At 33.6% G+C, this 14,125-nt stretch overlaps 1 protein-coding gene and 1 long non-coding RNA gene across 2 annotated transcripts in view; one reads left to right on the forward strand and one right to left on the reverse strand.

Annotated features, from left to right (window-relative positions):
• ITFG1 (integrin alpha FG-GAP repeat containing 1) overlaps positions 1-14,125 on the reverse strand; it is a 342,666-nt gene that overhangs the window by 188,120 nt on the left and 140,421 nt on the right. The window contains exons 9-10 of the mRNA XM_049620921.1: positions 3,599-3,693; positions 1,198-1,370 (exon numbers count right to left, since the gene is read on the reverse strand). Coding sequence (XP_049476878.1) covers positions 1,198-1,370; positions 3,599-3,693 — 268 coding nt within the window. The remainder of the gene's footprint in view (positions 1-1,197; positions 1,371-3,598; positions 3,694-14,125) is intronic.
• LOC125915222 (uncharacterized) overlaps positions 1-14,125 on the forward strand; it is a 199,208-nt gene that overhangs the window by 164,230 nt on the left and 20,853 nt on the right. The window lies entirely within an intron of this gene.

A 14,125-nucleotide genomic window follows, 5' to 3' on the forward strand; every position in this document is an offset into this window, starting at 1 on the left:
AAGGGCCAAGAAAGAGAATTAATTGTGATAGGAAAAAAACAATAAGGTATTAAAATTTAGGAAGGATCATATTTATAGAATCTGCAAAGACTCAGGCTAATTATAAATTTAACTATTTTGGTTTACCTACTGGTACCTCTACTTAAGGAAACAAAAAGGAGCTGCAGTACTCAAAGTCACTGATAATGTGATAAATACACTATTATTGTATATATATAAATACACATATATATATATAAAATCATGTTTGAATTTTCATTGCCATTATAAACAAGCAACAGTAAGGTAACTCACTGAAAGTCTGCATGTGCTAGGTACTAATTGCTTCATTTATGTTTATCTCATTTAATCTTCACTACAACTACACAACACAGATACAATTAGTACTCTCATCCTAGGCTCAGCTCTTAATCATGAGGGTTTTCAGTCTGAAAATGTAACTGTTTTTCAAAAATTTTGGCCTATGAGTGGAGGGTTCTGGGAGATAAAGGCTTCTGGTTATGGAATGAATAAGTCATGGGAATAAAAGGCACAGCATAAGGAATACCGCATAGTGTTGTGACAGGTGGTAGCTACATTGTGAGAATAACATAAGGTACAAACTTGTCAAATCACTATGTTGTACACCTGAAATTACCATAACATTGTGTGTCAACTATACTCAAATACAGAAATAAAATAAAAAATAAATTCAACTATTTCCAGGAAAAAAACACAAAAAATAAAGGGTACCAATCATTCTGTCCTTTGTATATGCCTCTATTATTGAATGTAATACATTGTACTGCAATTACTTGCTTATAAGCCTGTCTCTACCTCCAGAATGGAAAACTTCTTGACTGTAAGGATCATGTGTAATTGCACATAAATAAGGCTCAGTTAATATTTAATGAATTGAATATTAAATTGCAGTCATTAAAAGAAAAAAATTTTGGCTTTTTAACAATAAAGTTTTGTTGAATCAAAAATGAGCTTTGTATTTTAGATTAGATGTTCACCTCTGTTCTACAGAAATTAAATCTATGGAAGACAACAGGTATTCTAAACAATTGGTAATTCAGGTACAGGGTAAAGAAACACGAACTAAGCTCAACATGTTCCTTATTTAAGGCACTCTACCATATTTAGGTGCTATTCAGTTAACAAAGTATCAAAGTGCAGATATTTTTTACAATATTTTTCACTTAATTTCCATACCTTCCGGATGTATTCTTCAGTATGGCAAGAGCATCTGGATAGCCATCCATGTTGTAGTCTCCAATATGAAGGGTAATTGGAATTGGTATTTCTGTTGGTCGTTGTTCATGCACAAATGGCACAAAGCCCCAGAGTGTGCCCTTGTTGCTGAACTCCCGTAGGACTGGAACCCACTATGGAATCAAGAGGGAAAAGGTCAGATTTTATAGTTACTTGAGAAAAAAAAATTCACCATTTGCAAAACAAATGATCCATTAAAAGTCCTCAAGATAAGCGTCATCTTACTTCAATTTCTTTATCTCTACAATATGCTAGAGTATTATAATTTACTTTTAAGAACAGTAATTGACACTCTGGAAAAGTAAAGTCCCCTTTAAAATTCATTACTGGTAATTTTTTCCTTAAACTGGCACATAGAGCCTTTGAAGGTTTTTCACAAAATCACAGACTCTTACGTTTGAACTGATGCTGATTCTGATAGTTGAATCCCCCATTTTAAACCTGTGTTGAGTGGAAATGTAATCTCAAGTGAGTATTTTTTAAAAATTACAGCAAACTGTAATATCATCTAATACTGATGTCCTTTTAGGAGGACCAGCTTAGGAAGAAAGTTAGAAGATGACGGAGTCTCCCTTGTTCCCCTGCTTTGCCTCTTACACATGATGATGACTTCAGTTACCATCTTCAGAGCCAAGAGTTTTGAGGCTTTCCTAATAACACCAGCACCAGCCCTGAAGAAGCTCTGCCTGCCCAGGGGGATGAGCTTTGTCACCAAAACAGCTGGAAGCTACATTTTTAGTAAATTTTTTATTTCTATATTGATTATAATGAAGACAACAGAGAGCATAGGGTTGATTTCAAAAACAGCTTTCGGGAATCCATTTCTTTTTTGAATGCCCTAATCTTTACTTTTGATAACCTAACGCAAACTAAATTCTGAAGAGTGGAAATCATACCATTAAAATTATAACTATGCCCATAATTAGTTAAGAGCATGAATACTGGCATACACTCTGAAGATATGCAAATAGGTGCAGCTGGCTTGAAGTGACAGTAGGACAAACATGACTAAATATTTTTTTTTTTAAACAGGTGACTCTTTATGTGTCTCCAAGTCAAACTATACTAAAAATGGCTTCTTGGAAAGGGTTTAGTACATACGGTATCCCAAACATTTTCTAGGTTTTCCAAAGAAAGCATATTTTGCCAAGGAAAAAGAAAAAAAATAGCTAATAGAGAACATATTTATAGAAAACAAGCTGTTTAAAAAAACTTATTTACATCTTTAATCAACTTTTCAGTCTTCCCTAGAAGGAAAAAAGTATTATGTAACATCAACATGTTTTAATGATTCACTTGACTTTGAAAAAAATAGTTTCTTTTGGTAGGAGATGGGAAATTTCACAAAGTGCCAAGTTATCACAAATTTCTGAAGAGGTTGACAGATTATTAATGAGGATAAAATATTCCTATTAAGGTAAACATATTAAGGTCTAAAAAGTAAAAAGATGTTTTATTAATATGACATCCTTATGAGTCACTAAAGAACTGTGACATTTATTTTCCCAGAGAGAGATTACTGTATAATTTGAAAATATTCTCATAGTAGTCTGTCACTTGAAGCCAGGCTATAATTACTGTGTTTACTTATACATATGAATCAATTATTAGGTGTTACTTGACCTCATGTTTTCAGTAATTCAAAACTTTAAAAACTTTAGGATAATAAAACTTATGGGTATAGTAAATGTTTATAGACTGTTGACTGAAGATTTTTCTTTAGTGTCTTAGTATAAAATGTGGTTTCTTATGTATAAGGGCGATAAAAGTCAATATGTTATTCTATCATTTATCACCCTAAGATAAAAAACAAAGCTGATTAATTCTACTACTATATTACTGGCTTTCTTTTTCTAGTGATATCAATATGGAAGAATTCTCAGTGTTACAACCTATCATTACCACATTAATCTTCTGCTATGACTATCAGATTCTAAATTGTTTACCTATAAGCCACAGGTAAAAAGTCAGCATGAGAGAATGAAACTGATTTATATGCACAAATAAAGACAAGATTAGCCTTGACAATAGATGTGATGTTATTTTCCATAACCTTTTATTATAGTTGCAGTGCATTTTATCATATTCCCGGCCTATAAAATGCTAATGGATCATTTAATTATAGGAACAATAGGTTTTCTTCACCAGAAATGACTGTAACAGTGCTTTCCCCCCTCAATAAACAAACACAAGATTTATATGCCTTTCATTAAATTAAAATGAGGAAGTCAATGATTTACTTTGGTTTCTCTGTGTGTGATTCTTCAGATACTTTTTCAAATCTCTGAAGATTTTCTTCAAGAAGGTAACTCTACTGACATTAAAAAACGAGCTGGTATACCTGCTTTGTTCCAGATCTTGCTAAGTAAATGATGCTTTTCTGGCAGTTTTTATCTTCACAGCCTGGCAGTAAGTGATCCATGTGTCCATCTCCATCTGCCAAAAGAAACTTTAAGAGTCCATTAACAGCTACAAAATAAAGTGTGCTTGTACAGCAGGTTACATTTCCTATTTGGTCAAAGTCTGCATCAATCTGCATAAATGGAAGAATGTGACGGATGACTTTGTAATAAATGTGATTCAATTAAAACAATTACTCTGGCCCTTGCTACCTATTACCTGGATTATATCTTGTTTTATTTTTATTTAAAAAAAATTTATTTATTCTTGACAGAAAGAGTGCGGGCATAAGTGGGAAAGGGGTAGAGAGAGAGGGAGAGAGAGAATCCCAAGCAGGCTCTGCACTGTCAGCTCAGAGTGTGACACAGGGCTCAAACCTACAAACTGAGAAATCAGGACCTGAGCTAAAATCAAGAGTCAGACTCAACACACTAAGCCATCCAGGTGCTCCTAGATTTATCTTGTTTTAAATTGCTCACTTTAATGTAGTTAAAAATTTATCCAATGTTGGAAAAAGACCCCATTTTCAGGCTTCAATGTTAAAATCATCAATTTTTAAACAACATGGGTTTTGATTTATTTACATAATTATCATAGCTGCCACAGGAGAAAAACAAGCATGTCAATAGTAACTCGTTATTATATGGCTTATTTTAAATGTGTCTTTACACATATTCTTAAGTGTCTTTTATATAGTATGAACTTCAATTTAAGAGTTATAAAGCTCTCAGCCCCCTGGCTTCTAAAAAGCACCAATTAATTTTTATCAATAAAAAGGCAAATGAAGAGAATACAGATGTCATTTCTGGCTGATTGGTTAAAAAACTGCACAGTGTTTTGCAAAGACCTTCAGAAATGAGGTTACTGAGGCACCTGGGTGGATCAGTCGTTTGAGCATCTGACTTCAGCTCAGTTCATGGTCTCGCAGTTTGGGGGTTCAAGCCCCATGATGGGCTCTGTGCTGACAGCCCAGAGCCTGGAAGTTGCTTCAGATTCTGTGTCTCCCTCTCTCTCTGACCCTCCCCCACTTGTGTTCTGTCTCTCTCTCTCTCAAAAATAAATATTAAAGAAAATTAAAAAAAAATAGAAATGAGGTTACTGAGGAACCTCTCTCCTATCTACTGCCCCTTACCTGATAGAGTTTACTGCAGTTTATAGATTTTGATGTCCTAGAGCTAAATCTCTACAGTGACATGCACAGTAGAATAGTCATTTGGATTTTAAATTTTGTATTGCTTTATTCACTGACTTATTTGCTATGGTTTTATATACAGTGTGTGTCTGAGGTAAGTACCTTCAGATGGAAGGAGATAATAAGGATTAACAATAAAGAAATATTCATCCTTGTGTACACTTACATATTAAGAGAAATACAGAATTTAAACAAGCCTATCAAGTCTTCAGTAATATATTCACAAAGGAAAAAAGAATTTTAGGCTGAGTGGGTTGAAAATCTAGCCAATGGAAGCTGACCTCAGCAAGGAAAAAGGCACAGCATAGTGAAAAATAAATTTATTTCATTTAATTTCATGGTTTAATTACTTATGATCCTTATGATTAATATCATTTGTGATAATATACCCTTACACAGAGGAGTAAAACATCAAATAAAATAGATGAATTGACAACGGAAAGTATAGAGAACATCTGTGATTTGACAATGTATAGATTTGGATTACTGAGAAAGAAGCTGAGAGAAAGAGGTACAACTCTAGACAAATACTTGGAAAGAAGAAGACTTTCCAAGGGCATAAATATCTGTCATGGTTAAAAAAAAGAATAAAAAAGAGCCAGCTAAGTAAGAATGAGTTAAGTGAAAAACGTGATTTATAAATAGGTTCTAGTAATATCATCGACATCATTAAAAGCCAAATCATTTTATCGCAAATTAATGGGGGACCAATTAGAAGACCATTACCAAGTCTCTGCCCTTCATTTTTACCCAATGGCAAAATACTCAGATTAGATTCTGATTTACACTTTGATTTCCCCCTAGTTGGTCTTCCAAGTAGTTTCCTATTTCCTACAAGTATTTCAACCATGACTTAGCTAATACTTAATGCTGGCAAGTAACCATGTAATAAACATAAAATAAACTCAAGTGATAACTCATAATTATATCTTTTAGTATAAATTATCAGCAATATTTTATAGATATGGTCTTAGAAATTGAGAACTTAATCAGAGAATGCTCCTTGTACCCTCTCTAAGTGCTATTTTTTGATATTTAGGGAAATAGAAAAGCTTTCTGAGAGTTCAACTTCACATCCAGAGGAAAGTTTTCTTTCCTAAAGAAAACAAACATTTAAATCACACGTTTCACTTTTCTGCAGGTTGTCTGTTACATTTTATTTGAAAATAATTTAAACTTAAAATTATAACAATAAAAATAGTGGATGGAATGCCTGTAAACCCTTTATCCAGATATTCCTATTGTTACCATTTCACCCCATTTGTTTTAACATTTGTATGCTCTATGAAATCAATCTTCTGCTGACTACATACATAATTACATACATTATGGCCCTTTACCCCTAAATAATTGAGTGTTTGTTTCCTAGGAAAAGGGATATTCTCTGACATAACCACAGTAGTTATCAGTTCATCAATTCACACAAATACTTTTACCTAATGTACTATCTATATTCCAATTTTATCCACTGACTTAACAATGTCCTTTATAGCATTTTTGCCTCTTACCTATCTAATATAGGGGTAGGAATTGCATTTAGTTTTTTTTTTTTTTAAGTTTATTTATTTATTTTGAGAGAGATAGAGAAAGAGAAAGAACACACACTAGCAAGGGAGGGGCAGAGAGAGAGAGGGAGCAAAAATCCCACGCAGGCTCTGTGCTATTAGTGAAGAGCCTGATGTGGGGCTAGAACTCACCAAATGTGAGATTGTGACCTAAGCATCAAGAATCAGATGCTTAACCAACTGAGCCACCCAGGCACCCCTGCATTTAGTTTTTAATTTTTAGCCTTCTTTAATCTAGACTATTACCATAGCCACTGTCTTATAATCTGCATAACCTTTTTATCTCAGACTACAGTAGCCTTTTACTCAAAAAAAACCAAAAAACAAAAAACAAAAACAACTTCCTCTTTTCCATAATTTTATCTTCTAATTCACCTATTCTCTCCTCTGCCTCTTCAGTCTGTGCTATGGCTGCCTCCATTTTATTTTGCACCTCATTTATAGCATTTTTTAGCTCCTCATGACTATTTCTTAGTCCCTTGATCTCTGTATCAATAGATTCTCTTCTGTCCTCTATGCTTTTTCAAACCCAGCAATTAATTTTATGATTATTATTCTAAATTCTTGTTTCATTATATTGCTTAAATTGTTTTTGATGGGTATTGAGGAGGGCACCTGTTGGGATGAACACTGGGGGTTGTATGGAAACCATTTTGACAATAAATTTCATATTAAAAAAAAATAAATGTTTTAAAAAAATAAAATAAAATATAAAAAAATAAAATAAAAAAAACAAAAACAAAACAAAACAAAACTTTAATAATACTTTAACTTTTGTACCTAGGGAAGGAAATAGTTTCAGAAAAATAAATTTTACATGAATCAAAGGCCCAAGACTAGGAAATAATTTTGATTTAAGCAAATTCTCTAAGAATAATGTGATTTTGAGTAGACCATGAAGAAATCATGCTGATAGAGGTTCCAGTCTGTAAAGTTGGACACATTCTTTAAAAAAAATTCTTTTTAACATTTATTCAGTTTTTGAGAGACAGATAGAGACAGAGCGTGAGCGGGGGAGGGGTAGAGAGAGAGGAAGACACAGAATCAGAAGCAGGCTCTAGGTTCTGAGCTGTCAGCACAGAGCCCAATATGGGGCCTGAACCATGAAATCATGACCTGAGCCTAACCCAGCCACTTAACCAACTAAGCCACCCAGGTGCCCAAACTTGGATACATTCTTTAAAGAAGTCCCAGGAATTGGTAACTTTGTATTCCCCTCTCCCCAGGACTTCAGTACACTACATATCTCAAGTTTTCTTGAAGGCTAACATCACTTCTCAAAGACTCAACAGAAAATATAACAGAAGGAATGGTATTTTGATTATTTTATAAACTGCAGTGTAAAAATTGACCTTTGCAATGGCTGACCACTAGAGACTACAGTGCACATTGAACACATGTTAATTTCCATTTGATGTTGACCTTAGCCAATTTTCAAATGAAATTCTCCCTTAAAAACAGATAAGTAAGTTACTGAAATAAATGTAATGATTCAGATTTTTCTAAGAAATTTTAACTTTAAAACCAAGAAGACACTAAAATTAAGTTACTGTTTTCATAAAAATGTATAATGAACTTTTATATAATAATTTTTATTTTTAACTAGCAGGGGATTAAGAAGATATACATAAGAAAGGGTAACATATATATTACTTGTCTTCTTAAAAATTTATAATATTTCAGTCTCTTGAAGTTAAGTGACCTTTGGTATCATTTAAAAAAATTACAATTCATTGTTCTGGCCCCAGATCACATATTACCTATCCAACTTCGAACAGCACAGTTTCTCTAATGCAGTGATTCTCAAAGTGGAGTCTCAGTCCCCATAGCCTAAGTATCACCTGGGAACTTGTTAGAAATGTGAAATCTTAAGCCCCTGTCCAGATCTAATGAATCAGAACCTTGGAGAGTGGGGCCAAGCAATCTGTGTTTTCATACGCTTTCTGGTTGATCTTGATGCATGGGAAGGTGTGGGAACCACGGCTCCAAGGTATTTACAATGGTCTCCCAGGGGTACCAGGGGGTGCTACATGGATCCCTACTTCTGTCCTGAATAAACTCCTCTTGCTAATCAAATTCCATTAGCTGCCTCCCCCCATTTTTTATGTTTATTTGATTTTGAGAGAGAGAAAGAACACGAACAGGGGAGGGGCAGAGAGAGAGGGAGACAGAATTCGAAACAGGTTCCAGGTTCTGAGCTGTCAGCACAGAGCCTGACATAGGCTCAAACCCACGAACTGTGGGGTCAATCATGACCTGAGCCAAGTCAGACCCTCAACCAACTAAGCCACCCAGGAGCCCCTCCATTAACGCTTTAGTATGTATCCCTTCCTTCCTCAGGAGCTTTCTTCCATCTAGCCTCTTGGGACTGAGTCCATCTAATCTTCTACAAATTATTGTGTCTCTTGTGCAGGTCAACTCATTATGGCAACAAAACAATTACTACTACATAAAATAACTGTTTTCTGTGAATGTCTTCCTACTCCATGAGAGTGTGTGTAAATTTTAATATAATAGAAAGAAAGTAGAACCAGGATTAGACAGATTTGGATTCTTAAACTGATTTAGCTCCTAATAAGTAATTTGTCATGTGGTTTTGGGAAAGAAACTGAAAAACAATCTTAAAATATTAGGACTTTTTGGGAACAAGTGCAGCATTTCTTTTCTTTTCTTTTTTTAATATTTTTATAACTGTTCAAAGAGTATTCAGTTGTTTTTGAAATGTCTTCCTCCTATTTTTGTTGCTAGGTCCCCTCCAGAGTGGCAGCCACAAGCAGTTTCTTGTTTATCCTTTTTTTAAAAAAAAATTAATGTTTATTTATTTTTCAAAGAGAGAGGCAGAGCATGAGTGGGGGAAGGGCAGAGAGAGAGAGAGGGAGACACAGAATCTGAAGCAGGCTCCAGTCTCCGAGCTGTCATCACAAAGCCTGATGCGGGGCTTGAACCCACAAACCATGAGATCATGACTTGAGCCGAAGTCGGACGCTCAACCAACTGAGCCACCCAGGTGCCCTTGTGTATCCTTTAACAGATAACATATGCATATACATATACTACATATAATTTTGTACAAAAGGCAGTGTAGTCTACATAGTTTTTGGCACCTTGAATTTTTTTTTTTAACGTTTATTTATTTTTGAGACAGAGAGAGACAGAGCATGAATGGGGGAGGGTCAGAGAGAGGGAGACACAGAATCTGAAACAGGCTCCAGGCTCTGAGCTGTCAGCACAGAGCCCGACGCTGGGCTCGAACTCACGGACCGCAAGATCATGACCTGAGCCGAAGTCGGCCGCTTAACCGACTGAGCCACCCAGGCGCCCCGGCACCTTGAATTTTTGATTTAATGTATCGTTGAGATCTTTGCACATTGATAAATCTGTATGTGTCTCATCTGTGACACAGCATTACATTATATGGATATACCTCAACATAGCCTCTATTGATGGGCAAACACTAGGTTGTTTCTGATCTTTTGATCAGAATATAACAATGAATAACTTTGTACATTTATTACCTCATCTTTTGAGATTATATCTGTAATATAAATTCCTAAAATGGAAATTACTGTTTCAATGGTTATAATGAACTTAAAGTTTTTATTTCAATCTCCATAAAGGAGTAGTTCTCAAACTTTTTAGTCTCAAAATTCTTAAAAACTCAAAAGCTGTGGACCCCAACAAGCTGTTTATGTGGATTATATCCATGGGTTATTAATCACATTAGAAATTAAGACTGAGGAATTTAAATATTAAGTTAAAAATAACAACCATAAGTCTACATGTGAGCACAAATAACATTTTCATGAAAAGTAACTACTGTATTTTCCAAAAAAAAAAAAAAAACATTTTGTAAGAAGAGTGGCATTATTTGGTTTATTAGAAAAAAGCTGGATTTTCATGCTACTTTTGTACTCAATCTGTTGTTTTGGTTGACAAACATAAAAATATATACCTGGAAGAAGTATTTCAATAGTTTTTTCAGAAAACTCTGGATATTCTTTCATATTACCACAAAAATTCAACAAGTAATATTTTCTTAAAGGTTAGTTGCAATGAAGAATCTAGAGCCATAGCAATGAAGTTTTCCTACTGTTAATTAAAATCCAACAATTTATTTTGCATTTTGAATGGATATTTTACCATTGCATGACTTTATAAAACCACTATCAAACATTTAGAAAATACTGATTCACTGAGTTATGGAGATTTTCCAAATGTTGAAACATTTCATTATATAATATCAAACATTCCCATTTGTTAATATCACCATAAATCTCCTCAAGAAAGTCTTTAGGAATTGGGAAGCTGTCAGTTCATGATAGATTACAATTTTCTACAATTTTCCCAATTTTTGCTTGAAATATTAAATTTTATCATTGGTACCTTCCTGTCAGTTGTTACCTCAAAGTGATGAGTTCATTTTGTTCATTTTAGAGAAAATGTCTACCAAACCCCAAATGTGAATAACCATAGTTTATCATTTGTTTCAAGTGTCATGTTAAAAAAAAGGGAGGGGGGTGGTTAATTCAGCTTACAATTCAATATCTCCAATGCTTTTCATCAAGACAACCACCATATTCTGTATAGCAAAAAGTTTTATGGACTTATTTTCCAACAAAGACTATTAAAAAGATGTGTACTCAAGAGTCAAGATCTAATAAAACTATGATTTTTTTGCTTGCTTCATCAAAAACATTCTTTAAAATTTTTTATTAATATTTATTTGAGACAGAGACAGAGGGGGGGGGGAGGGGCAGAGAGAGAGGGAGACACAGAATCCAAAGCAGGTTCCAGGCTCTGAGCTGTCAGCACAGACCCTGGACTGGGGCTTTAATTCATGAACCGCGAGATCATGACCTGAGCTGCAGTCGGATGCTTAACCAACTGAGCCACCCAGGTGCCCCAATTTTTAGTTTCCTTATTAATAATGTTGTTGGCCTTTTCTTGCCAATTTGCAGGAGTCCATTCTACATTAGAAAATTATTGTCTATGATTTATTAATATTTTTCTTTGTAGCATCTATGTTTGCTTATAAGTTAGAAGTTTGCTTTTAAATTCACAGTACTTAGGGACACTTTTTGTTTTTAGGTCTTTGATTCACCTAGAATTTATTCTGGCTTAAGCTGTGAGTTATGATCCCACTGTACTTTTTTTTAGAGATATATCCAGTTTCCCACACCACTTACTGAATAATCCAGTTTTCAGAAAACTCATCTCTGTATTATTTATCTACCATCTGGGGTCATTGTGAGGATTAAATGTGGGTGAAGGAATTTGGGAAATATTGTAAAACAGTAAATAACCATAAAGTAGTATATTATACCTATATATCCCCTCTATCACAGTGATATACTGTACCTACTTAGGACAGTGGTATACTGTGCTGGTAGGCAACACAATAAAAAAAAAAAAAAAAAAAAAAGGGCATAACTCCTAGAAGGACTACTTTTTCCTTCAGAGTTCTCATTTCTGGGAACCACTTAATGCTTCCACAGTAGGACACACTGAAACATCAGGTCATGAAAAATGAAAGTAACAATTTAGGATATTACTCCATAGATGGAGAAAAAAATCATAAGTAGAATCATTGAATATTCAGATTTATAACCTGGAACTCTGAGTTCAATAACAAAAATAAATCAGAAATTTCTGAGTTACAGAGTAGAACATGTCACGACAGCTCAAATGGAGAATAAGTCAAAATGACTCTTTCCACCATGTGGAAAATTTACTCATGGATGGGTATACCATGCATAGGATATAAATACCACAAGTCATATGACTAATTAATGGTAGAAGGTTCTAAATGGAATTCAAGGCTTTAACTTTTAGCATGGGCGACCCAAGGCTGAAAGATTTCTGTACAGGGTTTTTAAAATTTTATTTCTTGCTAAAATAGACAAAGAATATAAGTAGAAGTAACAGCTTTTCTATCACATTTGTCAAGAGACTTGTAAGACATATGACAGATAATGTATTCACATATTAAACTACATTTTTTGTGATTATTAATAAAAAGCTCGAAATATGCATGCTAAAGTAAAAAACCATTTACCAAAAATCATTTCCTTTTTACTTCCATTGTAATATATGAAGCTTATGATTTTATATTTTTCAGAACACATCATTAACATTAGAGAAATTACTGACACAGAAATAAATTGAATCTGATACAAAATCTGTAATAGCCAGATTAGATTATTTTAAGAAAACAAAATTCAGATTTTTAAAATAAATGATGGGGTGCCTGGGTGGCTTAGTTGGTTAAACATCTGAATTTGTTTACCTCAAAGTGATGAGTTCATTTTGTTAATATTGGTTCAGGTCATGATCTCATGGTTCATAGGATTGAGCCCCATATCCAGCTCTCTGCTGACAGTGTGGAACCTGCTTGGGATTCTCTCTCTCCCTCTCCCTTGCTCTCTCTCTCTCTCTCAAAATAAATAAATATTAAAAAAACAAACGATGAATTGTATAAGAAAAGAGGGCATGAATTAAAATACTTAATTTCTTTAGCTTAAAAAAATACTCATAAACCAAACTATGACAGTGAGAAACAGCCACTATATTACTTAAGAAAACAAGAGGAAAAAAAATAATATTATCACATATGTAAAAGGAATAAACTTAATTTCTTCAAAATAATCATTTTTAAATGACAAAATGACAGAATTATGAATACATACATCAGTTTACTAAATTTTATTTTACATGTTAAATAGCATACAGGTTGATTTTTAACTATGTTCATATAAACCTAGTATTAATATACTTATGTGATTGAATATGAGTCTAGAAAGTACCAGGGACTTAACAAAATTTCACTGTTAAACACATATTGTCAAAGAATATGAAAATGATCAAAGCAGAAAAATTATAATTCTTTAAGATGCTGCTGGTTACTATCAGACATGGTTATGCTTGAAAGCATGAAGTGGGACCAAGAATATACAAAGTTAATCAAATTTGCTTTAAAATATAGGCTTTGTGAGTAGCTAGTCTCAAATAGGACTTTCATAATGACTTAGTTTTCTTTTGTCAATTCTATTATTTGTTCTTATTGAAACGATAAAATATTTTTTGTTATTATTTCAATACCTAAATATCTATTAGGCTTCAATAATATCTGCAGGATACTTATCTGCTGATGCTTTCTGATTTGCTGAATACACTGATTCTTTGACTACCACTTCTTGATTTTTTTTCTTATTAAGAATTTTATAGAAGTCATGACCTATTCCACCTCCTGTTCTGAGTTTCCCCTGCTCTATTATGTGAATAGACATAAAAACCAACTGTTTTGGTGAGTAGGAGGTAATAGGGTAAAGAGGACTAATTCAAGCCCAGTTACCAGTAGGTAGTGGAAATGTCTCTCTAATATTCTAGATGGCAATGGCCTTATTTTACTTTCTGAAGTTGGGAAGAGAGTGAAGAGAGGAAGGTTCAACCAGGTTATTTTTAAGATTCTTAGGATTAAATCTAAAACTCTATTATTTTATGCTAATTATTAAATACGCTGTAAAATTATATTTCTTTTACCATTTCTTACCAAAACTGAACATTGTGCGTTTATTTAGCTACATACGTACACAGTAAAATTTTTCCAGAATATTCATGATTACATAAATATATGAAATTATACATGGTTTTGAAAGCAAGAACTAAGACAAATTAAAAAATAGGACATTTTAATTTTTCGGGTGCCTGGGTG

The sequence above is a fragment of the Panthera uncia genome, assembly GCF_023721935.1.
Source record: "Panthera uncia isolate 11264 chromosome E2 unlocalized genomic scaffold, Puncia_PCG_1.0 HiC_scaffold_19, whole genome shotgun sequence".
Taxonomy (NCBI): Eukaryota; Metazoa; Chordata; class Mammalia; order Carnivora; family Felidae; genus Panthera; species Panthera uncia.